At 41.5% G+C, this 24,953-nt stretch overlaps 8 protein-coding genes across 9 annotated transcripts; 4 read left to right on the top strand and 4 right to left on the bottom strand.

Moving 5' to 3' along the window:
* Positions 1-6,612: 6,612 nt before the first annotated feature.
* On the top strand, positions 6,613-9,315 carry LOC117572217 (uncharacterized). Its single transcript, XM_034254893.2, has 4 exons — positions 6,613-6,796; positions 6,910-7,618; positions 8,155-9,015; positions 9,072-9,315. The coding sequence occupies exons 1-4, from the start codon at positions 6,613-6,615 to the stop codon at positions 9,313-9,315; spliced, it is 1,998 nt and encodes a 665-aa protein (XP_034110784.2).
* A 275-nt stretch (positions 9,316-9,590) lies between these two features.
* On the bottom strand, positions 9,591-12,826 carry LOC117572216 (pre-mRNA-processing factor 6). Its single transcript, XM_034254892.2, has 4 exons — positions 12,617-12,826; positions 11,031-12,549; positions 10,016-10,969; positions 9,591-9,938 (listed from the first exon to the last, which is right to left on the bottom strand). The coding sequence occupies exons 1-4, from the start codon at positions 12,712-12,714 to the stop codon at positions 9,714-9,716; spliced, it is 2,796 nt and encodes a 931-aa protein (XP_034110783.1). The 5' UTR covers positions 12,715-12,826; the 3' UTR covers positions 9,591-9,713.
* Positions 12,827-13,087: 261 nt separating this feature from the next.
* LOC117572219 (COP9 signalosome complex subunit 1b) lies at positions 13,088-15,060 on the top strand. Its single transcript, XM_034254895.2, has 2 exons — positions 13,088-13,243; positions 13,313-15,060. The coding sequence occupies exons 1-2, from the start codon at positions 13,211-13,213 to the stop codon at positions 14,882-14,884; spliced, it is 1,605 nt and encodes a 534-aa protein (XP_034110786.1). The 5' UTR covers positions 13,088-13,210; the 3' UTR covers positions 14,885-15,060.
* Positions 15,061-15,236: 176 nt separating this feature from the next.
* On the bottom strand, positions 15,237-16,751 carry LOC117572220 (corepressor interacting with RBPJ 1). Its single transcript, XM_034254896.2, has 2 exons — positions 16,500-16,751; positions 15,237-16,428 (listed from the first exon to the last, which is right to left on the bottom strand). Exons 1-2 carry the CDS (start codon positions 16,569-16,571, stop codon positions 15,340-15,342), a joined length of 1,161 nt encoding a protein of 386 aa, XP_034110787.1. The 5' UTR covers positions 16,572-16,751; the 3' UTR covers positions 15,237-15,339.
* A 121-nt stretch (positions 16,752-16,872) lies between these two features.
* On the top strand, positions 16,873-17,707 carry LOC117572221 (gametocyte-specific factor 1 homolog). Its single transcript, XM_034254897.2, has 2 exons — positions 16,873-17,189; positions 17,255-17,707. Exons 1-2 carry the CDS (start codon positions 17,013-17,015, stop codon positions 17,627-17,629), a joined length of 552 nt encoding a protein of 183 aa, XP_034110788.1. The 5' UTR covers positions 16,873-17,012; the 3' UTR covers positions 17,630-17,707.
* Positions 17,647-18,339, bottom strand: LOC117572223 (gametocyte-specific factor 1 homolog). Its single transcript, XM_034254901.2, has 2 exons — positions 18,070-18,339; positions 17,647-18,013 (listed from the first exon to the last, which is right to left on the bottom strand). Exons 1-2 carry the CDS (start codon positions 18,247-18,249, stop codon positions 17,753-17,755), a joined length of 441 nt encoding a protein of 146 aa, XP_034110792.1. The 5' UTR covers positions 18,250-18,339; the 3' UTR covers positions 17,647-17,752.
* Positions 18,340-18,989: 650 nt separating this feature from the next.
* LOC117572222 (60S ribosomal protein L26) lies at positions 18,990-20,072 on the bottom strand. Of its 2 annotated transcripts, none has more exons than XM_034254899.2 (2): positions 19,932-20,072; positions 18,990-19,670 (listed from the first exon to the last, which is right to left on the bottom strand). In XM_034254899.2, exon 2 carries the CDS (start codon positions 19,650-19,652, stop codon positions 19,203-19,205), a length of 450 nt encoding a protein of 149 aa, XP_034110790.1. In that variant the 5' UTR covers positions 19,653-19,670; positions 19,932-20,072; the 3' UTR covers positions 18,990-19,202. The 2 variants fall into 2 exon arrangements, with proteins under 2 accessions (XP_034110790.1, XP_034110791.1); XM_034254900.2 differs by having other exon boundaries at positions 18,990-19,673; positions 19,932-20,047.
* Positions 20,073-20,601: 529 nt separating this feature from the next.
* Positions 20,602-24,945, top strand: LOC117569274 (short/branched chain specific acyl-CoA dehydrogenase, mitochondrial). The gene is made up of 4 exons (XM_034250376.2): positions 20,602-20,779; positions 20,870-20,978; positions 23,570-24,048; positions 24,114-24,945. Exons 1-4 carry the CDS (start codon positions 20,744-20,746, stop codon positions 24,735-24,737), a joined length of 1,248 nt encoding a protein of 415 aa, XP_034106267.1. The 5' UTR covers positions 20,602-20,743; the 3' UTR covers positions 24,738-24,945.
* The last annotated feature ends 8 nt before the right edge of the window (positions 24,946-24,953 follow it).

The following is a 24,953-nucleotide window of genomic DNA, read 5'->3' as shown; positions in this document are numbered from 1 at the left end:
AGATAAATGAGCTAAGCTGAAGTCAGGCGCAAATGCTTAGCAACGCCTACCGCTAGATGGCGCCAGATAATGATTAATGGCTTCCACGGGGCCGACGCTGCTGGCCAAAGTTTTCGCAGGCATTAGAGCGTCTATTAATTATCCTAGTACTAGTATTTCTTATAGGCCCCAAAGGACAAAATCGAATAGCCACAACACGAGTCCAGGACTCGAGCGTGAGGCTCATAAACCTTAATTACTTGTTGATTCCAAATTATTGGCATATTCGAAATAATGTCATGCGCATTCCAGGTGGAAGCAGCTTATGAATGATTAAGCAGTTTAAATTGCAAATGAGAGACTGCACAAATATCACGTATACGCCCAAGGCATATTAGTAAAATTGTAAAATGAAATTATTTGAATAGTTGCAAATAGTTTTTGTAAGTGCGCAATTCATAAAATATTAGAAAAAATAAGTATTCCAGTTTATTATCATTTCAGACATATGAATGCAGTCATCCGAAACAGTTCAAATATTTTTAATACGTCACAAAAGATAAAGCAAAAGGCATTTTTAAATGCAACTTTATAGCAGATAATTGAAAATATACATAAGTGCTCTTCTTAATGGACTGCAAATTTAATAATGAAATAAAGAGCAAAAACTCAAGTTTATTATCAACGCAATGAGTTTCGCTTAATAATTCATAACAAAATTGTGCAATAAATTGAGTATTTATTAAGTAGTAAAAATTGTTATTAAATACTGAACAGAATTTCATTAAATTAGTGAACATGAGATGAAGCATTCTCTCAATTGATACAATAATATTAAAGTTTACTATCGAGCTAATTATAAGACACTACAAATATCACGTATACGTCTTACAAGATAAGACAATCAGTAATTAAAGAAGCGTAAATTCCGATTTTTGCCACCACGTTTATATTTAGTAACTTTAGGTGGCTAAAATAATACGAATACGCCATGGTGGTCAAGATAAAGCAACTTTTATTGTGTAAAAACTAACCAATTATTTAACACGTGTCAAAGGTATTGAAAAAATTTCTACACAATCAAAATACCTCTATTAAATATCTTAGTAATAAACATGGAGAGTTTGATAAAGAATTAATCTGACAACATTTGAAATATATCTTTATTATGTTAGACTTGGCAGACAATTTAATATTGCTCAGATTCCATTGCAAAGCTTCAAACAACATTAAAGTATTTTCAAGTATCGGAACTTGTTTTGAGGAGTCGCCCAAAGGTTTCTTCGCAAGTCGTTTCATATAAATGGAACATATTAATAACATATGTATGTATGTAAATCTATGTGCGTGTATGCGCGTGGGTGTGTGTGTGTGGCAGATGCCTTTGATTGATAAGGCTGCCTAAGCGTGTTTGCTTAACATAAAGGAAAGCGAGTCAAAGAAGCAGCCAACATTTTGCACCTTTTCAACAGGTTGTGAATAGGCATCAGGCAAATTGAAAGCGGGACTCAATAAAGCTGTGGGCAGAGCCAAAAAAGAAGAAACGAAACGAAACGAAAGGCAGAATAAGCGTGCAGCCCTCGGGCGAACAATTCTCTGTCTGTCTGACTGTTTAACTGTACCTTTTCATATACAAGATATACGCTATACAAATGTAGCTGTATGTGTTTGTAGGTGTGTGTGTGTGGGGGTGTGTATTACCGTCTGAGCGCAATGATGGATTAAATGTATTTCAAAGGCGTGAAAGCTAAAAGGTAGCACAAAGTATCGCATTGTGGTTACATAATAAACATCGAGCACACTTCAATTTAGCTTAGGGCTGCCACACCCCTCTCCCTCCCTCCTCGTGCACACACACAATCACGCACACACTTGAAAGAATTCAATGGCTGGACGGATTCAGTGTGGTCCAATAAAATATATTGGCTAATTGTCAAAGGCTTACAGCAGCTTGTTGCCTGCGAGGCTTATGCAAATCAGGCCAACTGCCAACTGTGCAGTCAGGTGAAAGATCTCCGATAATTGCACTGGACCGACCCCATGTGTGTATCCTTTGAGGGGTTATCCTTTGGTTTACATTGACTTACGCTCAATAAAATCAGACAAGGCTAAAGCTGCGGATATGTGAGAGCGTCCTTTTAATATTTACTGCCAGTCAGCATCGCTAGCCACCAAGCGACCAGCTAATGAAGCGTATGCTAGCAGTACGCCTTCTGGGCAATCAACTTTATCCTTAAAGGATGATAAAGGCAACTCTGCTCAGTCGTTACATCTTTAAGCACAAGAACATAATACATCGCCCCCTCCCCCGCCGCTGCCGCCAAGGGGAATTCTCCATCTTCACTGTGACAGCGATGAAAAATTAAGCGAACAACAGTAGCGTGAAAATTATCAAAGTAGTTGAACATGACGGGCAAATGTCCAAAAGCAGCGGGCATGATTAATGGCACAGCAGCGCCCTCTAGCGTGGCGTGGCAACATCTCAGCAGCAGCGCTTTTACGCTGTCGATGGATGACAGCGAAAATTAGTTGAACTAAATTTAAACTAAAACTCAACTTCTCTGCGGTCTTTGTTATATTATGTTGACTTAATTGATGGCGATAAAAGCTTAAATTGCAGTAAAATGAGCAACGATTTTGTGAGTAGAATGCTCTGAAGTTTTCAAAAAATATGAGAACAAACAATAAATCAAAATTCTAATTCCGCACACTATTAAAAAGACAATCATGATTTATCAATTTTGGCTAGTGTCCAAAAATAATTAACAAAAGGCTAAAAATATGTTTTGTAGATAAGATTAAAGCCCAAGACAACTCAATTACAGACAAAAAACCTTTTTGACTTATTTTTAGTATTGGAGGAAACAGTAGAAAAGTAAATATAGATATGAATTATTTAATGTGATTTGTAATCATATTACGCAAAGCTTTTATGCTACATGATTAATAGGAAAGCTCTGCTAAATGTTATTAATTTTTAACATAAAACTTTCCGGCTTGATGCCAATTTAAGGTTAGGTTAGGGTAATTGCTCGAAGTTTGTATTTATTTATGAGAGACACAAACAATAGAAGAACAAAAAGAACACAAACAAAAGTCAAGTTAAAAATGTGCAAAGTTGAAAGCGCAACTTAAAGATACCTCGTACTCAGTTTTAATGAAAACATTTGATGATGCCGAAAAGTATGCTATAGAAAAAAACTTAGTGAACTTAGTATTCGAGATTGTTATGCAACTTTAGAGCAGAAAATAAATAATTTAAAATCCTGAAATCCTGATCTTAAAAATGTAATGCTGCATTTAGCTAATTACATCGAGTGATTGTACCCTTTTTAGAAGGAAGCACAGAGAGGGTACGATAATGTTGCAAATTACTTAAAGTTACTTTTCCTTGCGCACAGACACAACGAGTTAAAGAGCAAACTTGTGCAAATTTGTGCAAGTTTGTGCTTGTCGGCGTATGACGCGCATTAAGAAGCAATTACGAAAATTGAAAGCATGAAAATCTCGGGATGACAACGCCAACACAAAAACAACAATATCAACAACAACTGCAACAAAAACAACAATCAAAAAAGAGAACAACAACTGAAGCGAACAACAACGAGAAACAGTGGCATTAGTCTGCTGTCACAGAAACAAGCCGAAACACAAACTGAACACGCCTTGTCACCACACACACACACAAACACACGCGTATACACACACTGCACTATGTTGAATTTGACCCGTTTTTGTGGCCAAAATTAAAATTTTTTAAATTAACAAGATTTTTGAATGCAGGTTTCTTGTATAATAAAGGTTATTGCTACACGAAGGTATTTTAGAAAAGTGGGCGTGTCAACGCCCACATAAATCGAAAAAAAGCGAATATATAAATCAATTTTCAAGTTAGAGACCCGAATTTTGGAACACATGATGAATGTCCTATTTCAAATGCGTCCTGAAAAATTGGTTCAGATCGGATAATAAATATGGAAGTTATTCAAGAAAAAAAAAATCGCAAAGGCTTTAGCAGTTCTGCAATTCTGGCCAAATGGTGCTCCCTAATAATTCAAATTACGCAAAAAACCGCAAAAAACGCATAATGAGCTTACATGTTATGAATTCAGAATTGACTGATCTACAACATGTATACGGACACTCACTGAACAAATTTGAACATTTTAGTTAAAACCTTTTGGAAAGTTCAACTTTCTTTCGAAAAGTGACAAGGGGACAACACTTGCTAAATATACAAATTGTTAGAAAAATACGAACAAAACACGGAGCATATTAGTATCAACACATAGTAATAACTTGAAGAAGTAATATTCCTTTTGAATTTTATTACTCAATGATTTTTTGTGGGAGATATGCCAATTTGAAGTTGCATCGCAAATTTAACATTTAACACTGCACGTATTGTCTGCTTGCAACAGCTTACTTTAACAGCTGTTATTTTAACATTAAGCTGTTAAATTAACATTTTCGGTATACAATATCGCGATTTGATCATTTCTCAACATGGTAACATTAAAAAAACGGAAATTTGAATACTTGCGAAAAATGAGTTTTGGCCACAAAAACGGGTCAAATTCAACATAGTGCACTGGTCGCACACCCATATTAACACAATTACAATCTGCACATGTGTTAGTCTTATGGCCGCATAAGACATGCGTTGACTATAAAGAAAAACCCAATTAAAAGTGATAAAAGTTATTGAAGCATGGCCGTAGTCTTTGCTATTCCCTCCTAAAGAAAAAACATGAAATGAAGGAACAGCAAAGACACACAGAGAGACACAAGCCAAGTGGCGGGAGGCAAAAACAAATGGGCAACAAGCAAAATGCGAAAAGCGGTCGAAAACTGCCGTACAAAGTGGGTGCCATTAGTGTGTTTGCCACACCAACAAACAGCCAAGATCCAGATTATCACACGTTTGTGTCTAGCAACTGTCACGAGACAAGAGCACACGACTTCCTGAGGGAAAGAGCAGATTGGGCAAAAAGGAAGCCAAAGTTGAGCCTGGGCGTGCTGCTGCAATCTTTATTACGCCATTTTTCAAATCAATTAGAGGATTTCTTTTTTGTCGCTGCTCTCAGCGCGAGTCGACACGTCAAAGAAGATAAATTGGAGTTAGAGCCAATTAGACGGGTTATTGAGAGAGAAGGTGTCAAAAGGTGCGCAATACAAGCCTTAAATAATGGCAAGCTATTGAAACTTTGTCGAAGATTGTGAAAAGTGTTATTATTGAATAAGGATCTTTTATTGGAAGTGACAAAATATTTATAGTATAAAATAACTTTGACTATATACTATTAATATAAACGTATATGCACTGAAAAAAAGACTAGATTCTAAAATCAAGAACATTAGTCTTAAAAATTGGCCATTAGCCTTACAAATGCCAAACTCTTAAAGTAAGACCAAAATACTAGATTAAGGTTTTAAAATTGTGTTATCTACCGAAATTCCTAAATAGTTCTTATCTATCTTTGAGTGTTTTCAATCCTAACTCAGTTAGTTGAACCATTCTTCATTGTCTAAAAGAGGTGTTCAAAAGCTGCGCGAATCAATGATTGGAATTTCGTAAGTAAAGTGATTAACATACAACTGAACATATGCGCTAATTAGTAACTAACTTTTGAGTTGAACTGAAAAAAAAAATTGATAGCACTTGTTTTAAAATATAAATGAAAATTAAAAGTAATATTAAATTATTTGTATTAAATTCATATAGATTTAGTTTTCAATTTCGTTATATGTATATATATGAATGTTTTATAATTTTTTGAAATTAGGCAACATTACGAGTATTATTCACATGTTAAATGTGTGATATTCCACTAAAGCAAACTTTAACTTCACTTTTACTTAACAAAAGTTTATAAAATTAAGATGATCCTCTAATATTTAATCGAATTTATCCTTAGTTGAAAATTCTTCATATCTGACATTTCGGTATTCCATTACATTTTTCCACTGCCTTTTTTGCCACACGTGACTCGCAACGATTTCATTTCACTTCCGCTCAAAGTTATTACATGTGGCATTTCATCGTTTTGAGCAGTCTCAATTAAATTGATTACTCCGCCCGCCAATGTTTTGGTCCGTTGCAAGTATTTCAAAACAGAATTAAAGTAGACTTCCGCCACGCTTTATCCTGCTTATCCAGCAAGCAATCAAAGAAGTCAGCCAAGTATAAGACCCACGCGTCGTATACTTATTGCATTGCCATAAACCAATTCAATGGGTGGATGGCCGTAAGTTTCCATCAATGGCACGTAATTGACTTTGGCTGGGCAATTTCAGTGGCACTTGGTTGACCAATTAAACGCCATCGTCGACCAATTGCAGCTGTCGTCAGAAAATTGCTACAAATTGCATGGCCATCACGTCGTATACGTAATATGGCAGTAAAAATGAAAGTGCAACTGAATGTGGACGCCAATGCGTAATCAATGCATAATTTTAATGCCATTTGTTGTATTTTAAATGCAGTTATAGTTAATGACTTAACGCGAGCTATAAAAGGCGACTCTCAGCCGTGGCGATGACCACGCAAAAGCGGGAGTCGCTAGCATGAACTCGTTAATATTCCCAGGACGGCTACTCTGCCTGCTGACAGCCGCGACAGCAGCGACATCAATGTCAGTCCACGTGTCACCAGCAGCTGCCGGAGTAATCCCCCGCGGACAGCAAGAACCGGAGCGGCAAACGCGCGAGGTCAAAGGCGATTCATGGGGCAATCAGTTGCCGGAAATGCTAGTCGCTTACTATCGCCAGCATGGCGTGCACAGTCTGCTGCTCGTTGTTTGTCACGCGGACATTGGTGAGTTGTGAATGCTGGATGTTTCCCTTCCCCCACTCCTTATCCCCACAGCACATCCTAAAATTTATGAACCATCCATTCATCTCAACTATTCTGATGCCCTTTTGCCACAGCTGCCATACATTTGCAATTGCTGGTGCAACACTTTGCCGCACACAATTTCTATGTGCAGGTCATCACGGAGCGCTGTTTGAACGATCTGCGTCATGCCGACAATGAGACGGACACGCCAGAGGCGCCACCACCACGCAGCTTCCCGGACGTCGACAATGCAACGCACTGGCAGCTGTCATTCAAGCTGCCCGCATTGGCCAACAAACTGGGCATCCTGCTGCTGCACTTCACCAGTCCCTGTGCCCTGAATCTGTTGCGCTGGTCCGCTGCCACCGAGCATAATTACTTTACGACGAACCGTTATTGGTTGCTGCTCTCACAGCATCTGCCGGATGTCGAGCTGCTCGAGGACGCTGAGATCTTTATACCACCCGACAGCGAACTGAAGGTTCTTTGGTATAACGACACGGAACACTTTACGGCCAGCCTGCTGGATGTCTACAAAGTTGCTGCCTGGAAGCCCTTGAAGCGTCGCATCGTTGGACAAAACCTCCGCAATGCTCGACATGTTGTTCATGCTTTGCAGCATTATGGCTCGGCGATTACGTATCGACAGAATCTGGAGGGCATTGTTTTCAACACGGCCATAGTGATTGCCTTTCCCGATCTGTTCATCGACATCGAGGACATGTCACTGCGGCACATTGATACGATATCCAAAGTCAATCATCGCCTAATGCTGGAGCTGGCCAATCGCTTAAACATGAGGTAAGTTAACTCAACTCTGAGTAATTCAATTATTACTTAGATACACGGTAACTGAAACTATTCTCTAAGTTCCAAATTTAAGTAACTTAATTAAAGTATTACTCAGATAATCATTAAGGAAGATTTAAAATTTGACCTCCAATTAAAATCTGAATCAATCAAGTATTACTCATTATTTCTGTTTTCAATGAGTTTAAATTGTTTGTCACATAAATATTATTTAGATAATCGTTAACTGAATATGCCAAATTTTATTACATCTGAATTTCAGTTTAACTATTTTTTTTTCATTATTTCAACCATCCGTGATTTCCAGTACTTCTTTTTAATTTCAATTTATCTAAATCAAACTACTCACCATGTTCTCATATTTTGTGTTGTTTTTAATTTATTAAATACCTTTAGTCAATTTTCAATATTAGAATTATTTATTTTTTAATAATATTTATTTTATGTCAGTTATTATTAATCTACTTGTTTATTGTTTGAAGTATATCATTTATAATAGAACAAATGAAATTTGTTCAATACTTTAGCTATAATACTTACCAGACTGTGAATTATGGCTGGCGTCAACCAAATGGCTCCTTCGATGGCTTGATGGGTCGCTTTCAGCGGTATGAACTGGACTTTGCCCAATTGGCGATCTTCATGCGCTTGGATCGCATCGCGTTGGTCGACTTTGTGGCCGAGACTTATCGCGTGAGAGCAGGAATTATGTTTCGGCAGCCGCCACTGTCCGCAGTGGCGAATATCTTCTCAATGCCTTTTCAACTGGATGTCTGGATATCCATCTTGATGCTGTTGATCATAACCATTGTGGTGATGATGTTGGAAATGATCTTCTCGCCACACACACATCCCATGTCCTATTTGGATTCACTCAACTTTGCCTGGGGCGCCATGTGCCAGCAAGGATTCTATGTGGACGTAAGAAATCGCTCGGGACGCATCATCGTATTTACCACATTCGTGGCAGCCGTGTTTCTCTTCACCTCCTTCTCGGCCAATATTGTGGCACTGCTGCAGAGTCCCTCCGATGCGATACGATCACTGGGTGATCTAGGACAATCACCGCTAGAAATTGGCGTACAGGATACACAATACAATAAAATCTATTTTACCGAGTCCACTGATCCGGTGACCAAGAGTTTGTACCACAAGAAGATTGCCATCAAAGGCGATCACGTTTATATGCGTCCCACCACGGGGATGGAGAAGATGCGCACTGGACTCTTTGCCTATCAGGTGGAGTTGCAGGCGGGCTATCAAATAGTCAGCGATACATTCAGTGAACCGGAAAAGTGTGGTCTCATGGAGTTGGAACCGTTTCAGCTGCCCATGCTGGCGATACCAACGCGCAAGAACTTTCCCTACAAGGAGCTCTTCCGCAGACAGTGAGTAGCAAGACAAACAGTAGAAGTAGAGAAATCAGTAAAAATCTTTTTTTCAGACTTCGTTGGCAACGCGAGGTGAGTCTAGTGAATCGTGAGGATCGCAAGTGGATACCACAGAAGCCCAAATGTGAGAGTGGCGTTGGAGGATTCGTGTCCATCGGCCTCACCGAATGTCGCTATGCATTCGGCATCTTTGCCTGCGGCGCTGGTCTCAGCTTTCTGCTGTTCCTTACGGAATTCATCTGCAAGCACAGCAAAGCCATCTTTCGCATTATTCAGGGCTACACAATGCATCGCTAGGATGGCAAATGGTTTATTGAATATATGATACACTTATGAAGATTAGTTTGCTTGAGTTGTACAGTAAACATTGGTTATATGCGGCAACAGCATAAATTCGCAAATAGGCAGAAATCAGCGAGAAACGATTCATGTATACTAAAATAATATTTTGCTAATGATTGCTATCCGATTATAAAAGTGAACTAATGAAAAAACTTTATAGCGCTTATAAATTGTCAATTATTTGTTGTTTCAACTGATTAGGAAATGAGTTACTTTAATTTTTGGCAATCTTTAAGCTGAACTGTCGAATTGCTCTTAATTTTTTTTTAAATCACGCATCTAAATTAAATTTTTTGCTTATAAATATGCATTTTCACTATAGCGTTGCGGCACATAACCGACCTACACTGTACTTAGATGGGTATGGATAGCTGCTGGACCACTGCACGCAGCACATCGGGAGCTTTGAACTGCCAATTGCGTATGCACTTGCTCACACTGCACCACGATTCGCCGTGTGTGGGTTCGGCAGCAATGCAACGCTCCAGAACCTCCTGTTGCTGTTGTTCCGTGCCATGCAGCAACTCAAATTTGTAGAAATACGCCCAAGCATCGCCCAAATCCGGATCGATTTTTACCTGAAATTAAATTAAATTAATTTTAAATTACCCAAATGAAATATTTAAATTGACCAAAGGAATTCACATTTGCTTACCGTGCGATTAAACCAGTCTCGGCATTTAGAGAACTTGTGCTCCGACCAGAACAGCTTGGAGACGGCCAACAGCACGTGCGGATCATGCTCACACTTCTTGAGCGCGTCCACAGACTTGGTCTTGCGCTGCGGCTTCGTTTCCATGAATATCGCCTCTGCCCACAGCTCTCCAGCATTGGGACACTCTTGTAGCGCACGCGCCATCATTGTGCTGGCGATCTCCTTGAGTCCGGCGCGCAACTCCACACGTATTGCCTCCAACCAGAGCACGGCTACTTTTGGATTACGTAGTCGTCCACGCTCCAATATCGAACGTGCTTTGGTCAACACACCTTTGCGCTCCTCCAGATTGGCAGACAGTATCCACAGCGGTATGGAAGTGGGACACTTTTTCAGTGCCAAAGTGTAAGTGGCGGCTGCGTCTTCAGTGCGTCGTTGCTGCTCCTCAATCTGGCCCTTCATCATCCACAGTTTGGGGAATTCAGGGAATACCTCGACTGCCTCGGCCAGAAGACGCAGCGCCTCATCGAAACGTTCCAGCGCCCATTCGAGACGCGCTGACTTCATCATGACACGTGGTGTTGGTGCCGAACCACGTGCCTTGGCCAACAGACGTCGAGCGCGCTCATACTCCGAGTTCTCCGACTCCAGCTTGACGGCAGCCAACCAAATATCCTCGGAATTGGGATTCGCCTGAAACGCTAGCGAGAGAATGCCTCGGGCCGCAGGCACATCGCCAGCCATCCACTTGGACTTGGCGCCCATCAGCCAAAGTATCTCCGACTTGGGACAATGGGCCACAGCGCGTTGCAGCAGAGCCTCCAGAGATTCGCGCGTACCGTGGTTCTTCTCAAAGTATGCGGCACGCAGCCAAATGCTCTTCTTCGAGGGAAACATCTGCAGTGCATGAGCGTAAACAGCTCGCGCGCACTCGAAAGCATTCTCCTTTGCGCACTAGAAAAGAGAGAGAGCAACAATTAACAAAATGAGCAAGTTTACTAAGAGATTTACTTACAAATTCGGCATCATCGATCCAGGTCTGCTTGCGATCCTCCTCTTCGACACCAATGCCGATGACAGCCTTCACAATTGCCTGACAACAATTAACAGCGCCCGATTTTTCCGCTTCGATGGCTTCCTGGAACCAATGATCTCGATTGATTTCCACACCATTTGCAGTCAGTGATGTGAGCGAACGATCAACAATCTTCTCCACCATATGAATGTTGCCATTGGCCTCTTCCAGCTTGGCTGCTGTTGTCCAAATCTGTCGATCTGTTGGTATATTCTCACGTGCCTTATTCAGCACCTTACGCGCATTTTCATAGGTCTCCAGGCGTGCCAAGGCCAGCCATAGTTCCACACTCGTATTGCAGCATTCTACAGCACGTGATAGCAAAATACGCGCATCATCCGGATTCTCCAGCTCCACAGCAGCCTTCCAAAGACGCACCGAGTTGGGTATGTGTTCAAGAGCCTTGCGAAAAACGCGTCTCTTCGCCTTGGTTTCCGTTTCCAGATCAGCAGCCTTGATCCAAATGCGCACCGACGTTGGAATGTGGCGTGCCGCTTGTGCAATGACAGCTTTTGCGGTGTCGGGCGGCTGGAGACGCGCTGCCTCAAGCCAAAGATCCTCAGACTGCGGATTGATCTCACAGCCGCGCATTATCAGATTACGTGCCATTTGCACCTTGCCGGTAACTTCTTCCAGACGTGCCGAGGCAATCCAAGCTGGCGGATGATTGGGATTCGTCTCGCGCACACTCTTAAGCAGCAGTCGCGCCTTCTTGATGTCATTAATGTCGCCACCATAAGTGGGTATCATGCTCTGCAGATCCGTTAGATAACCCTTGGGATCGACCACTGTCTGACCCGTCACCGAGTCCGATACCTGTGAGAGCTTCACATTCATTAGCGTATTACGTGCCTGTCCAATTTTACGCAAATCCAAATCCCCAGTGGGCGTCAACATGCCAGGAGTTGCCACACCAGGCACCATGGAAGCCAAGCCAGAGCTGGCATCCAATGAGGATGTTGTCTCGCCGCCCAGATTACGAGATAGCACGCTGTCGGGCAATGGTGTAAATTTCTCGGCACGAGGATTTCGCTGCTTGCGATTGCGACTGTCACCCACCTCGGGTATGGTAGACCATTCCTCGGAGGTGACCGTGGCCAGCGAACGCTTCAGATCGCTAAACTGCTGCTGAATCTTGGGACGCTCCTGCCGATAACGTTCCAAATCCTCGCGTAACCGTCGATCGCGATACTCTTTTCGTTTCTCGTCCATGCGTTTCTCTATGGAATCATAGATGGCATCCGCCTCCTCGTCATCCTTATCGTAGGGATCCTTAGAGAACAGTGAGCCACTATAGCCGCTAAACTCATCGTAATTCGAGTCGTTCAAGTCTTCATCCTCCTCTTCCTCTTCGTCTTTTTTCTTACGCTTGGTGGCAGGCGGTGCATGGCGATCATCGGACACATCGTTGGCATCACGCGCTGGACCAATATCCGATCGTGTGGTAAAGCCAGTGGCACTGAAATACACAATTTAAATATTAATTTTACACACTAACAAAATGAAAATGAAATGAAAAAACTTACCCTCGTCCCACGCCGGCAACATAGCCCAGCGGCGCCGGCACTCCTAGGAAATGCTTCTTATTGCGGTTGGCAATCACCGCGGCTGTGATGTTTGACATTTTGAAATTGTTTATACCACTGCTTTTCCTTGATAACAATTATTGAGGAAAATAAACAAAACGTTTACCGTTGCAGTGTTGGGTTGCACATGAATTGATGAACAAGCGACGCAGCTGAACTACTCAAATGAACAAGTTCCTTATCAGCTGTTTAGGTTAGTAAGGCAAAAAACTGAGTCTGCATTAAAATAGTACTTAAGAGGTTTGAAATATTAAAATAAATAATAAATAATAATAAAGATAAAACAATAAAACAATAATAATTGTTTACACCATTTCACATAGTGCTCTTGCTTATTGGCGCCCTACTCTTTGAGATGATAAACAATGCATCGATAACATAAATATCCGGTTAAGAATTGATACATCAACAATGTATTGTATATCGTGTATCGATAACAACCAACACTCGATATAGCTCAACAAAAAAATCGGCAAAATCAAAGCAGCTTAATAATTTTTTGCAAATTACGCTTGCTCTCCAAAACGTAGCAAGATGCCAGTGCTGCCCATGCCGCCGCTTTTGCAGGTAAGTAATTAATTAATTAGTTGGTTGCAAATGTTGCCCCATACTTGCATTCTTTTGTTTCTTTCGTAGAATGCCGTCGAGCCAATGCAAGTTGATGCGCCACCAAACGAAGACAATGAAAACAATGAGGAGCTTCAAATTGTGGTGGAGAATCCCACAATAGACTTGGAAGTGTATGCTAATCAATACACGGGTATTGCACGTCTCGATCGTTTGATTTACGTTGCCGACGTGTGTCCACTGTTCGCCCTGGAAGCACTTAAAATGGCCATTACCTATGTTCAGTCCACATACAACGTTAAAGTCTATCAAATGCTGCATAAGCGACTCAGCGATTTGCAAGCAGCCAATGGCGCCGGCAACGCTGCTGCTGCAGCTGCAGGAGCCGTTGGAGGTGAACAGGCAGCCGCTGCCGCCGCAGCAGCAGCTGCTGTTGCAGTTGCCGCTCTGCCGGATATTGCTGCTCAACCGGCTGCCGCCGCTGCTGCTGCGGCTCAGGGCAATAGTGCTGGTGGCGAGAAGGATGCCTTTGCCTACGACGCCGTCTGGGTGGACACAAAGGTGAAGAAGGCCGCACTCAAACTGGAGAAACTCGATTCTGATTTAAAGAACTATAAATCGAATTCGATAAAGGAGAGCATTCGACGTGGTCACGATGATTTGGCTGATCACTACTTGAGCTGTGGTGATTTAACTAATGCCCTGAAGTGTTATTCACGTGCTCGCGATTATTGCACAAGTGGCAAGCATGTGGTCAATATGTGTCTGAATGTCATCAAAGTGTCCATCTACTTAAAGAACTGGGCGCATGTGATGAGCTACATCTCCAAGGCGGAGAGCACACCCGACTTTTCCGAAGGCTCGAAGGAGGCCAATGCCCAGGTGCACACTAGACTGGAGTGCGCCGCCGGTTTGGCGGAATTACAGCAAAAGAAATACAAAGCGGCAGCCAAGCATTTTTTGTCTGCCAATTTTGATCATTGCGATTTCCCCGAAATGATCTCCACCAGCAATGTGGCCGTCTATGGCGGCCTCTGTGCTTTGGCCACCTTTGATCGACAGGAACTGAAACGTTTGGTCATTGCATCCACATCGTTCAAGCTGTTTTTGGAGCTGGAGCCACAGTTGCGTGACATTATATTCAAGTTCTACGAAAGCAAATATGCCAATTGCCTCACACTGCTGGACGAGATTCGCGACAATCTACTGGTGGACATGTACATAGCTCCACATGTCAGCACACTCTACACCAAGATACGCAATCGTGCGCTCATCCAATACTTTAGTCCTTATATGTCGGCGGATATGCACAAAATGGCCATCGCCTTCAATTCAACGGTGGGCGATTTGGAAAACGAGGTGATGCAACTGATACTGGATGGACAGATTCAAGCGCGCATCGACTCGCACAACAAGATACTCTACGCTAAGGAGGCGGATCAGCGCAACAGCACGTTCGAGCGTGCTCTGTTGATGGGCAAACAGTATCAACGCCACACACGCATGCTAATCCTGCGAGCCGCCATGCTCAAGAGCCACATACACGTGAAGAGCGTTTCGCGCGACACCGGCAGCAATCATGGCGCGGAGCTCTGTGTGTCCGCCGGCTCCAGCACCACCACGCCTCTGGCTCGCATTTAAAGGCAAAACTATATGCAACTTTTTATTATCTGTGGCAAAACATTCGATACACCATATGGGAGAGGGGAGAAGCCCCAATAGCCAATAATGTATCTATCGAAAAGTTTTCCTCCCACTTTTCTGCGAATTTCATTCATTTGTGCGGCAAAATAAAGTCTTATAGCGAAGCTAATTAATTGTAACTGACTTTTATTTTTCTGTTCTGGAATAAGGAATACAGCTAATAATTTTTCTTTTCGTAAAACCTGGAAAATTTCTCGAAATGTAACTTACGATTTATAAAATTAAAAATTGCAAGTGTGACATTCAGAATTTGGGTCTTACTACTTATTAAAATAGAAACTATCCAGAATGCAGATGAAAGACAATATTGTCAGATTTAATTTAAAAACTTTAAAATGTATATTGGCGGGTTTTTACCGGATTGATTATAAAAATGTAAATGCTTCTTAACACTAGCGCCTATCGCGCTCACGACGCTCTCGGTCCCGACGATTATCTGGACTGCGGGAACGCTGACGTCTTTCTCGGGAACGTCGCTCCTCTCTATGATGACTGCGTGATCTGTCACGATGTCCATTGCTGCGATGGTTGTCCCTGCTACGTTTGTGGGTATCCTCAGCGGCCTTCGAGTCATTGCGTCGGCTGATGCGATTTTCTCTCTGGTGGCTGCGGGAGCGAGATCTCTCTCGATTGGTTTTTTGACGATTGGACGCTTCGTTCTCGGAGTCAGAAGATGAGGACGATGATGAAGAAGAGGAGCTATCGCTTCTGCTCTCTGTAGATCTTTTGCTTTTCTTCTTTTTGACGTCCTTACTGTCCTTCTTTTTGGTCTTCTTTTTATTTTGTTTCGAGGACTTTTTCTCGCCCTTGCGTTTCATGCGCTCAATCTTCTCCAGTTTCTTCAGCAGTTTTAGTTTCTGCTTCTTACTCAGTGACTTGAGAAACAGCAATTCAGGATTCTGTTGACGGGCCGCACGTGTTGCCTCATCGTCTTCCTCATCGCTGGGCACAAGCTGATGCCGCTGCTGCACGTCTTTGATGCTCTGCAGTTCGAGAGCAGACTTTTTCATCATCAATCCGTCCTCTTTCATTTGCTCTTCGAGCACATTCTTCGACATAATATCGTTGGCCTCTGATTCCGAGTGCAATTTGCGTGCCTCGCTCATCGATATGCTGTACATGGTGCACTCCTTGTCCGTGTTGATATGTCCCCACTTGTGACACTTAAGACAACGCACATTGCGCACTTGGATGCCAAAGGGTTGATCTCGGATCTCCGTGTCGCCTTTGCAATAGGATTCACGGGGTGCATTGTACTTGCGCTGCCATTCGAATTTGTACTCTGGTTCGTTGTCGTCCTTTTCACGCTCCTTACGAACGCCAGGCGGCGGTTCGTACATAAAATTGACGCTCAACTTGTCCTTGCTATCCTTGCTGAGCATTGCCTTGTTTTCGTGCAGATTCTGTTCCTTTTCATACTGTGTGCGCAGCTCCTCCTGTTTCTTTTTGTACGCCTCCGCTTGCTGCTCGGCCATCCATACCTAAAACAACAAAATACAATACGTAAATTATGAGAGTGCAAAACATAAACGTTTAAGTGAATGTCACTTACCCGCTTCAGGTTGTCTCTGGACGCAGGGTGGAAGAATTTCTTACACATGTAGTTGTTGAAACCTTTGCCCATCTTGTTGATTTGTTTATTGCTTTAGTCTGAGTCTATAAAACTTAAAAACTACAATTTATTGTTTTCCTTCCAGCTGTAAATATTTGTCAATGAATCGTCTATTTCAGTGTGGCCACTATCTAGATTCAAAAATATACTACTTGACTTTGAAAATATACTGATTTTCTAAATAGAACAACTTTTTGAATAGCTCTTTGCTTGCAGTTTTTATAAGCTAAAGACCATTTTATTTAGTTTATTTATCTTTTGAATATTCGCCTCAAATTATTTTAAATTTCCATTGACACACTTATCACAACTACTTTATATCATAAAAAACCAAAAACTATACAGCCAGTGCGACCATTTATTCCATAATATCGCATTACGCTTTTTGTTGACATTCAAGTTGCGGAACCACACATTTATTAAAAACTAATTTGCATAAAAACCGATTTCAAAATGTCTGATGTGGATCCAAACGATATGGTGTACTGTCCCTACGACAAAGCCCATAAAATGCTGCGCAAAAAACTGCAGCAACACATTATCAAATGCCGCGAATATTTTAAAGATGAGATCGAACTAATGGTGTGTCCCTTTAACAAGGCGCATTTAATACCCGAACCAGAATTTTTTGTAAGTCGCAATTTAAAAGTCAATGTATATGAAGCACTAAATACTTTGACTTTTATTTTATGCAGCAACACACAAAAACTTGCGACGATCGCAAAATTATTGCGCACTATCAGCACAATGCGGCCGCCGAACTCGTTGAAGATACGAAGCACGAGAAAATCGAAACTGAAGAGAATTGGGACGACGATGATGTGCCCGACTACGATCCTGAAGCATACGCTTCCAATGCAAATGTGCTCCGGTCAGCAAAGGGAATATTTCCAGCTCAGCGCAAAGCTTTTGTAAAAGAGGAGCGTAAACGATTGTTAGAAGAGCAAAGCGATGATGATACTGCCAACGACAATATAAATTTACCTCAAGCAATGCCAATTCCCACAAGAATTACAACATCAACATCGAATCGATCAGCACCATACAAGCTTTCAAATCGACAGCGCTAAACAATAAAATGAAAATGTAATCAAGGATAAATCCAACATTAAAGAATAATGATGGACGCTGTCTATTTTAAAGCATAATTAATGTAAATTCGAATTACATAGTCAATTTTTGTGTAGGCAAATTTACTTCTTATTAGCTAATCGACGACGTTCGCTCTCCCGAAACTCCTTGCGCGCCGCCTTTGAATGTCCTTGTAGCATGCGTACTATAGCATTCTCTTCGCAATAGACGCTTGGGTCATAGGCTTCTACAGGGGGCTCATCATCCCAGTTCTCATCGCATTCTACCAACACTGGTTTTGCTGATTGTTGACCGTTGCCGTTGCCAGATCCAGATCTTGATCCCCTCAACCAATTAGCCTCTGGGCACTCCTTCTGGTGCTCCTGATGAAAACATTCGTCAAAGTCCACAATATTATAAGTGATTTTTATTTACTTACAGCAAAATCTTTCAATTTAATATGGTGCGTGGTATTACAAGGGCAAATGGTCCATTCTTCTGATATTCCCAAATTACGACTGCATTTGATTAAATGTTTTGCCAGACGTCCCCTGAGCACACGGTGAGCTTTGTCGTAAGGACAGGTCACAAAGTCATTAAATGAATTTGATTCAGACATGCTTAAATATTTTTACGAATGTTGTACGAAGAAATTGTCAAGCAAGGGCGGCAGTTTTTGACTCAATAATCAAAACGGTAATGAAACAGTGTGACCGCTAGCTTTGTAAAAAAAAATATTTCTCAGTTACTAGACTAGGTACAAATTGCTTAGTGATGATACACAATGAAATTGTGTAATGGCCCTTTACAAAAGTACGCAAGTTGTATTGGGGAAATATATTGAAAATACTTTTGGTATATTTACGCGGCCCCGATTCAAGTTTCTGCTTGTCGCCACAAACCATAGATGGCGCTGCTAGTGTAATAAAACTACTGCACGTTTAGGACATTTGTTTTAACCAATTGAATATGCTTTAAGAACTTTAAGTAAGATATAAAGTCACATTCTTTGCATATTATATGTAGCTAGCCAAAGATTTAGGCTAATGGCAATTACTCCGACTTATAATCATATAATCCATAAGTCTACCCTTTAATAGTTCAAGAACATGAGGTTTTAGTTAAGTGCATATTTGAATTAGAATTATGAATGAATTAGTACTTCACTTGAATCATTTACGTTAAAACAGCAATAGGAATAGACTTAGTTGTTAAAGATGTTCAGAACTAAACAATTAAAAAAGCACACTATTATTATTAGTTCTCTAATAAATCTGCTAATATCACGTTCAGCATCAATCATTGATTGAATTCACCATTGGCAAAATAACGCTAGCCAAATGAATAACACAAACAAAATTTAAATTTACAATTTTTTTTGGGAAAATGTAACTCTTCTTTATTATAAAAGAATTGCGAGATTTTCTCACTTCACACTTTTTTGTTTTCTCATTACACTAAGCGTCACGGTAAAAACTGTAAACAGAGACGTTGGCATTGAATGTTGTTTGTTGTTGTTGTTTGCTGCTGCAGTTACTGTTTATCATTGTTATTGTTGCTGCTGCAAAGCTTTTACGCGGTCTCCATGGGCTGGGCAGCGGTCTCCTCGGTGTATTTGCCCTTGTCCTTGCCCAGAGCAGCCAAACGTCCCTTGCTGCGACGCTCCAGAATGGCCTTGCGATCCTTGTCGAGCTTGAGCTTAACAATCAACACCTTGCTGGGATGGATGCCCACATAGACGTTGGTGCCATTAGCGTTCTCACGCTGGATCTTCTCGACGTAGACGACGAACTTCTTGCGGTAGGCCTGGACGACTTTGCCGACCTGGTTGCCTTTGTAGTGGCCACGGATCACCTGAACCTCATCGTCACGACGAATGGGCATCGAGCGCACGTTGTACTTCTGACGCAGCTCCTTGGACAGAGGGGCGGACATCAGACGACGGCGGATGTGTGAGGGAGCCTGGAAGTGACGCTTGCGGTTCTTCCTGCGGGACGATGACACGAACTGGTTCAATTTCATTTTGAATGGGCGTGCGGGCTGCTGTCGATTAAACAATTCCAATAATTAGCAATATTCATACATATATTTACATATTATGGGTCAGTGCAATTTGCTCTCGCTCCGTTTCATTTGTTTATTTTTGCGTTTGCATTTCTTGTAGATAAACTTTAAAACACTGCGCAATTTCACTTAAATCGTGTGTGCCACAATTTGCGCTATACATCTTGATTAACAACACCGCAAAATAAACAATGATTGCAGAACAAATGCGAAATTATATTGAACATGGAAACTTACACCAAACTACCGTCGTAAAAACAACGAAAAGAAAGAATTTTGACAGCTGCGACCGGCGGAAGTGTCAAAAACGGCTACTCAAAATGGTACTTGTGCGCTTTACAGCACTGATGCAAAAACCATATGTTGCTCAACAGTTGAGCAGCTGTTACAATTGACATTGATTTAAAATTATATGATTAGTAAAGCTGTAGAGAAACTCATTTCAATGGGCTTTTCAGTTGCATATTTTAAAAATAAATTCAAATGTTAAGTGATACAAAACATAGCAAAAGTGAAGTCTGATAGCGTTGACCTTAAAATACTGAAACAATATTCAAACAATTATTAGTGACGCCATTTATGTGTCTTACAGTTTTTATTGTTTTTAATTTATACCATAATAATATTGAAATTTTTTATTTAAGTAAATTGTTTATTATTCGCTTTAAACAAACAACAGCTTATTATATTTTGAACTAAACTAAAAAACAGTGATGGAAAATGCTATTCGGCTTCAGGTGGATGTTTTTCTTGGATGCGATCACAAATGTGTTGAGTAATTTTATTTACCACGTTTTGTCGCACTATACACCACACTTGCTGTGGTGAGTTTCTGTGATCAGAGCTTTTGAAATCTTGATTTTCTTCTTGCGGATCGCTCACAAAAATCAACTACTGGAGTCTAATTGGAAATTAGTTGCGCGTTCGTAGTCAACTGCTGCTGTTGTGCCTGTTGCTGTTTGTGGGCAGAGTTCTAAATTACTGTTCAGTCCCAGTCCCAGTCTCATTGATTGATTCTTTGCATTACATACATATTATCTCTACACACAATGATGAACAACCTGAAGAAGCTGCCCATGCGTTTGGTAGGAACAACAACAACACAATTGCCACACCTCTTTTGTTCCCACAGTTCTTTAATTGGAATATCACAATTCTTTCAATGCTTTTTATAGCTGGCCAATGCAGCACGTCAGCAAAGTGCTGCCATGTCCTCCTCTGCCACCGGCTTGCCTCCTCCATTGACTTACCTCACCGACGATGAGAAAATGATGAAGGAGACGGGTAAGTCCTTTTGACCACAAAACTTTTACTTACACAAGTCGTGTATCCTTTGCTAGGCAGCGTTTTAAAGTGGGCCCATTAATTTAGATAAGTTTTTTTTTTTGTATAGACAACTTCAGGTCTCAGTTTGTGTTACGTAATTTAAACATCGCATGTTGACTTGTTGTTGTTACTGTCGGCGTATTTATTATTATGATATGCCATTATTACTTTTTTGGACAACAAATGCTTGATGCAGTTTTATAAATTGTGTTTTTATTTTCTAGCTAGCAATGCTACTGTGTGCGTGTGTGTAGGTATGTGTGCTGATAAAAACTGTACATGCTTTGTTTGGTTGTTGTCTCAATGGCCAGAGGGAAGGAGGCGTGGCGATGAGCTGCCAGATAAGCATATTTAGTTGGTGATAGTGGAAAATCTGGTGAAAACCTCAAAGTTCAGTAGTGGAAAACTACATATGTACTTATATATTTGTATTTACTTAATATGTTTCATATGTAGATATGTATGTATATGTACATATATATCTGCGTAGTTTTGCATGTATTGCGTTTTTTATGCCATTTGAGAGCAGTGTTGCCATTTAAATTCAATTGATCAATTTGCACAACAAAGCAATGGAAATTATATAATTTAAATCTGTAAAACGCAGCGACAGCTTCAAGGATATTTATATCCTCGTACAAATACTGCAGTCAAGAGCAAAATTTGCTAAAAGCTACAGTTAAAGGATCAAGCAGGATGCCATGAAATTCACGTACTCAAAATACCTTTACATATACAAACATATGTACTCATATTATATACAAATCTACATACTTACATACATGTGTATAAATATGTAGACATACTTTTTTTGACAACGTGGCAACTTCAAGGTCTGGGTCAAATATTTATCATTGGCTTTATATAATTTCCTTTAAAATGCATAATATTCCATTATTAACATTTCGGATAATTCACATATTCAAATATCTTATGTTAGGGTGGTAGGAGGGTGAGTGGCGCACACGTGTGCTAAAAATAACTTTTGTCCGCAGTCGCAACTTTGCTGCTGTTTCGGCTTCTGCTGCTGCTTTTGCCGAAGACGATGGGCGAACGTCGCTGGCGGTGAGCGCTAAAGCGCTGCGCACAAAACTCAAAGCTCGTTTTAGTTGCGCGTGGGAAAGGTTATGTGTTGTAAAGTGTGCTCGAGTTCAAATCATACTAGGGATGAAGAAAAGAAAGAAGTAGCAATACTGAAAAATAGGGGAGGGGGGGAGGAAGAGGAGCACTTTTTCAAATTTGCTAGAATATCCTGTCGTTTATCGTGTCACGAGTCAGTCAGCTGTTCAGTTGCCAATTTGTATGAACTCCACAGCGTTACACTTGTGATAGAGTAAATATGCGGCTGTTCCACGCCCCCGCTCACCTGTGTCTACTGTTCTAGTGGGCGCGCCGAGCAATGGTGTGCGTGGTTCTTGGTCGCGTAACTCGCCTAGAGAGTTGAGCCAGTGGATTGGGGAGGAGTAAAATCCTACTTCAAAGTTCCTTCCGCTGATTCTTAGTTGGAGAGTTGACACTTTTTTCGCTTTTACTTTTTTTTACGATTAGAAAAGATCAGAAAGGGCGTTCAAGGTGCGGTCTGTGACCGGCTGTTCGGATTCTACTTATCAATTGTGTTGCGTAACGTTATATTTATTGCATGCAAATTGTTCAAGTGCTTTGAGCTCGAACTAAACGGGTTTTTAACGAGGCTGTAAATCGTTCTCAGATTACACTTTGCAAATGGGAAAATTGAAAAACTAAAAAACTCACTGCCATAAAACGTAAATATAATGAAACGAATATGAAGCATAAAATGTGCCTGAACTAAAAGTACAGTTGCCCACAGAAGGTATGTTTAGCCGGTCTCTTAAAGTTCGATAGAAGTGGTAACTTAAACTCTAGAGGCTAGAATCGGCTGTCTGCTGGCCACGTCAGGACGACAGCTGCGCATAAATACACGCTACTGAAATGCAACTTTGCAACTGAAAAATGTTTAGAAATGCTATTAATTACTCATCATTTTTTACGGTGATTGCAAAAGTCGTTCACAATATGCAAAAATATCATTTGGAGCCCAAAGTGGGCGTGTGCCTGACGTCGTCGTAGTCGTCAGTTGCTGTCTTTCCGAGCAAAACAAAGAAAAGTGCTTAAAAAAAGATCAATAAAAAATAATAATGCACACATTCACACCTAGAGATTGTCATACGTTTTTCGTAAATACCAAACGAGAGAGAGTGAGAGAACAGGGCAAGTGGGAGAGCGACACACGAGTTGAGAGCAAGCGGCTTTATTGATAAAGTGGATACACGCGTATGCTACACACATGCTAACTACACACACATTCATATATATTCACTACACACATACATATGTATAGAAGCACAGCAAAGAGATAAATAACAATGTGGGGGACCAGTTTGATAACGACTTTTAAAGCTTACTGCGGAGCTTTTGAAAAGCTAACATAAAATGATCATAATAACGTCTGCTTTTGAAAAAAGCTCAATGGCACAACTTTTTTCGTAATAAATTCCTTAGCTTTTTTCCTCTTTGCTTTTCATTTTTAGTGGCCAAATTGGCCCAGGAACAGATTCAGCCTTTGGTCAAGAAAATGGACTTTGAACACAAGTTCGACCCCTCTGTGGTGAAGGCTGTGTTCGAGAATGGTCTGATGGGCATTGAGATCGACACTGAGCTGGGCGGCAGTGGCTGCAACTTCATGACCAACATCATTGTGGTTGAGGAGCTCTCCAAGATTGATCCAGCTGTTGCTGCCTTTGTGGATATTCACAACACACTTGTCAACTCGCTGATGATCAAGTTTGGCACCAAGGAACAGAAGGAAAAATATCTGCCCAAATTGGCTCAGGAATATGCTGGCAGCTTTGCATTGACGGAACCCGGCGCAGGTTCTGACGCCTTCTCCCTGAAGACTGTGGCCAAGAAGGATGGCAACCACTATGTCATCAATGGCACCAAGATGTGGATCTCCAACTCAGATGTCGCCGGTGTTTTCTTGGTCTTTGCCAATGCCAAGCCAGAGGATGTAAGTCTAATGGGATAACAGGATTGTATTCAGAACGTATTTTAATTTTATGTATGGCTGTTTAGGGCTATCGTGGCATCACCACCTTCATTGTGGATCGCGAGACTCCCGGTCTGATTGTGAACAAGCCCGAGGACAAGCTGGGTATCCGTGCCTCTGGTACCTGCATGATTACCTTCGACAATGTCCGTGTCCCTGAGGAGAATATCCTGGGCACCTTTGGACATGGTTACAAGTATGCCGCCGGCTTCCTGAACGAAGGCCGCATTGGCATCGGCGCCCAGATGGTGGGTCTGGCCCAAGGTACCTTTGATGCCACCATTCCTTATCTGCTGGAACGTAAGCAGTTCGGCGATGCCATCTACAACTTCCAGTCCATGCAGCACCAGATCGCCACGATCGCCACCGAGATTGAGGCAGCTCGCCTGCTTACCTACAACGCTGCTCGCCTGCAGGAGGCTGGTGTGCCCTTCCTCAAGGAGGCGGCCATGGCCAAGTTCTATGCCTCCGAGGTGGCTCAGCGTGCCGCCACCAAGTGCATTGACTGGATGGGCGGTGTGGGCTTCACCCGCGACTTCCCCCAGGAGAAATACTACCGTGATGCCAAGATCGGCGCCATCTATGAGGGCACCACCAACATGCAGTTGAGCACCATTGCCAAGTGCATCAAGAAGGAGTTCTCTGGTTAAGCTAATACCTTATCCTTAAGTCTATATTACAAAGCTGAGATATCGTACGTCAGATACGTCAAGTGCATTTACCAGGCCTGGCCAACGATTTATCTGTGATCGTGAATTGTTCATCAATATGCGTCCGTTGATCGTTGCCAACGCATTTTCATCGATTTTTTCTGTTATATATTGTATTAAATACAATTAAATTTTTAATAATATAAAAGCATGGTT

The sequence above is a fragment of the Drosophila albomicans genome, chromosome 3 (genome assembly GCF_009650485.2).
Source record: "Drosophila albomicans strain 15112-1751.03 chromosome 3, ASM965048v2, whole genome shotgun sequence".
Classification (NCBI taxonomy): domain Eukaryota; kingdom Metazoa; phylum Arthropoda; class Insecta; order Diptera; family Drosophilidae; genus Drosophila; species Drosophila albomicans.
The sequence above is the reverse complement of the archived record's forward strand: the minus strand, read 5'-3'. Positions and strand labels throughout refer to the sequence as shown.

Coding starts and splice junctions, on each gene's coding strand:
- LOC117572221 (XM_034254897.2), top strand. CDS start 17,013: ATGTCTGATGTGGATCCAAACGATATGGTGTACTGTCCCTACGACAAA. Junction 17,190..17,254: donor TACCCGAACCAGAATTTTTT/GTAAGTCGCAAT, acceptor TATTTTATGCAG/CAACACACAAAAACTTGCGA.
- LOC117572223 (XM_034254901.2), bottom strand. CDS start 18,249: ATGTCTGAATCAAATTCATTTAATGACTTTGTGACCTGTCCTTACGAC. Junction 18,014..18,069: donor TTAAATTGAAAGATTTTGCT/GTAAGTAAATAA, acceptor TGTTTTCATCAG/GAGCACCAGAAGGAGTGCCC.
- LOC117572216 (XM_034254892.2), bottom strand. CDS start 12,714: ATGTCAAACATCACAGCCGCGGTGATTGCCAACCGCAATAAGAAGCAT. Junction 10,970..11,030: donor GGATCGATGATGCCGAATTT/GTAAGTAAATCT, acceptor TCTCTTTTCTAG/TGCGCAAAGGAGAATGCTTT. Junction 9,939..10,015: donor GAGACTGGTTTAATCGCACG/GTAAGCAAATGT, acceptor ATTTAATTTCAG/GTAAAAATCGATCCGGATTT.
- LOC117572222 (XM_034254899.2), bottom strand. CDS start 19,652: ATGAAATTGAACCAGTTCGTGTCATCGTCCCGCAGGAAGAACCGCAAG.
- LOC117572217 (XM_034254893.2), top strand. CDS start 6,613: ATGTCAGTCCACGTGTCACCAGCAGCTGCCGGAGTAATCCCCCGCGGA. Junction 6,797..6,909: donor TGTTTGTCACGCGGACATTG/GTGAGTTGTGAA, acceptor CTTTTGCCACAG/CTGCCATACATTTGCAATTG. Junction 9,016..9,071: donor AAGGAGCTCTTCCGCAGACA/GTGAGTAGCAAG, acceptor TCTTTTTTTCAG/ACTTCGTTGGCAACGCGAGG.
- LOC117569274 (XM_034250376.2), top strand. CDS start 20,744: ATGATGAACAACCTGAAGAAGCTGCCCATGCGTTTG. Junction 20,780..20,869: donor AGAAGCTGCCCATGCGTTTG/GTAGGAACAACA, acceptor TGCTTTTTATAG/CTGGCCAATGCAGCACGTCA. Junction 24,049..24,113: donor CCAATGCCAAGCCAGAGGAT/GTAAGTCTAATG, acceptor ATGGCTGTTTAG/GGCTATCGTGGCATCACCAC.
- LOC117572219 (XM_034254895.2), top strand. CDS start 13,211: ATGCCAGTGCTGCCCATGCCGCCGCTTTTGCAG. Junction 13,244..13,312: donor CCATGCCGCCGCTTTTGCAG/GTAAGTAATTAA, acceptor TTTCTTTCGTAG/AATGCCGTCGAGCCAATGCA.
- LOC117572220 (XM_034254896.2), bottom strand. CDS start 16,571: ATGGGCAAAGGTTTCAACAACTACATGTGTAAGAAATTCTTCCACCCT. Junction 16,429..16,499: donor CCAGAGACAACCTGAAGCGG/GTAAGTGACATT, acceptor TTGTTGTTTTAG/GTATGGATGGCCGAGCAGCA.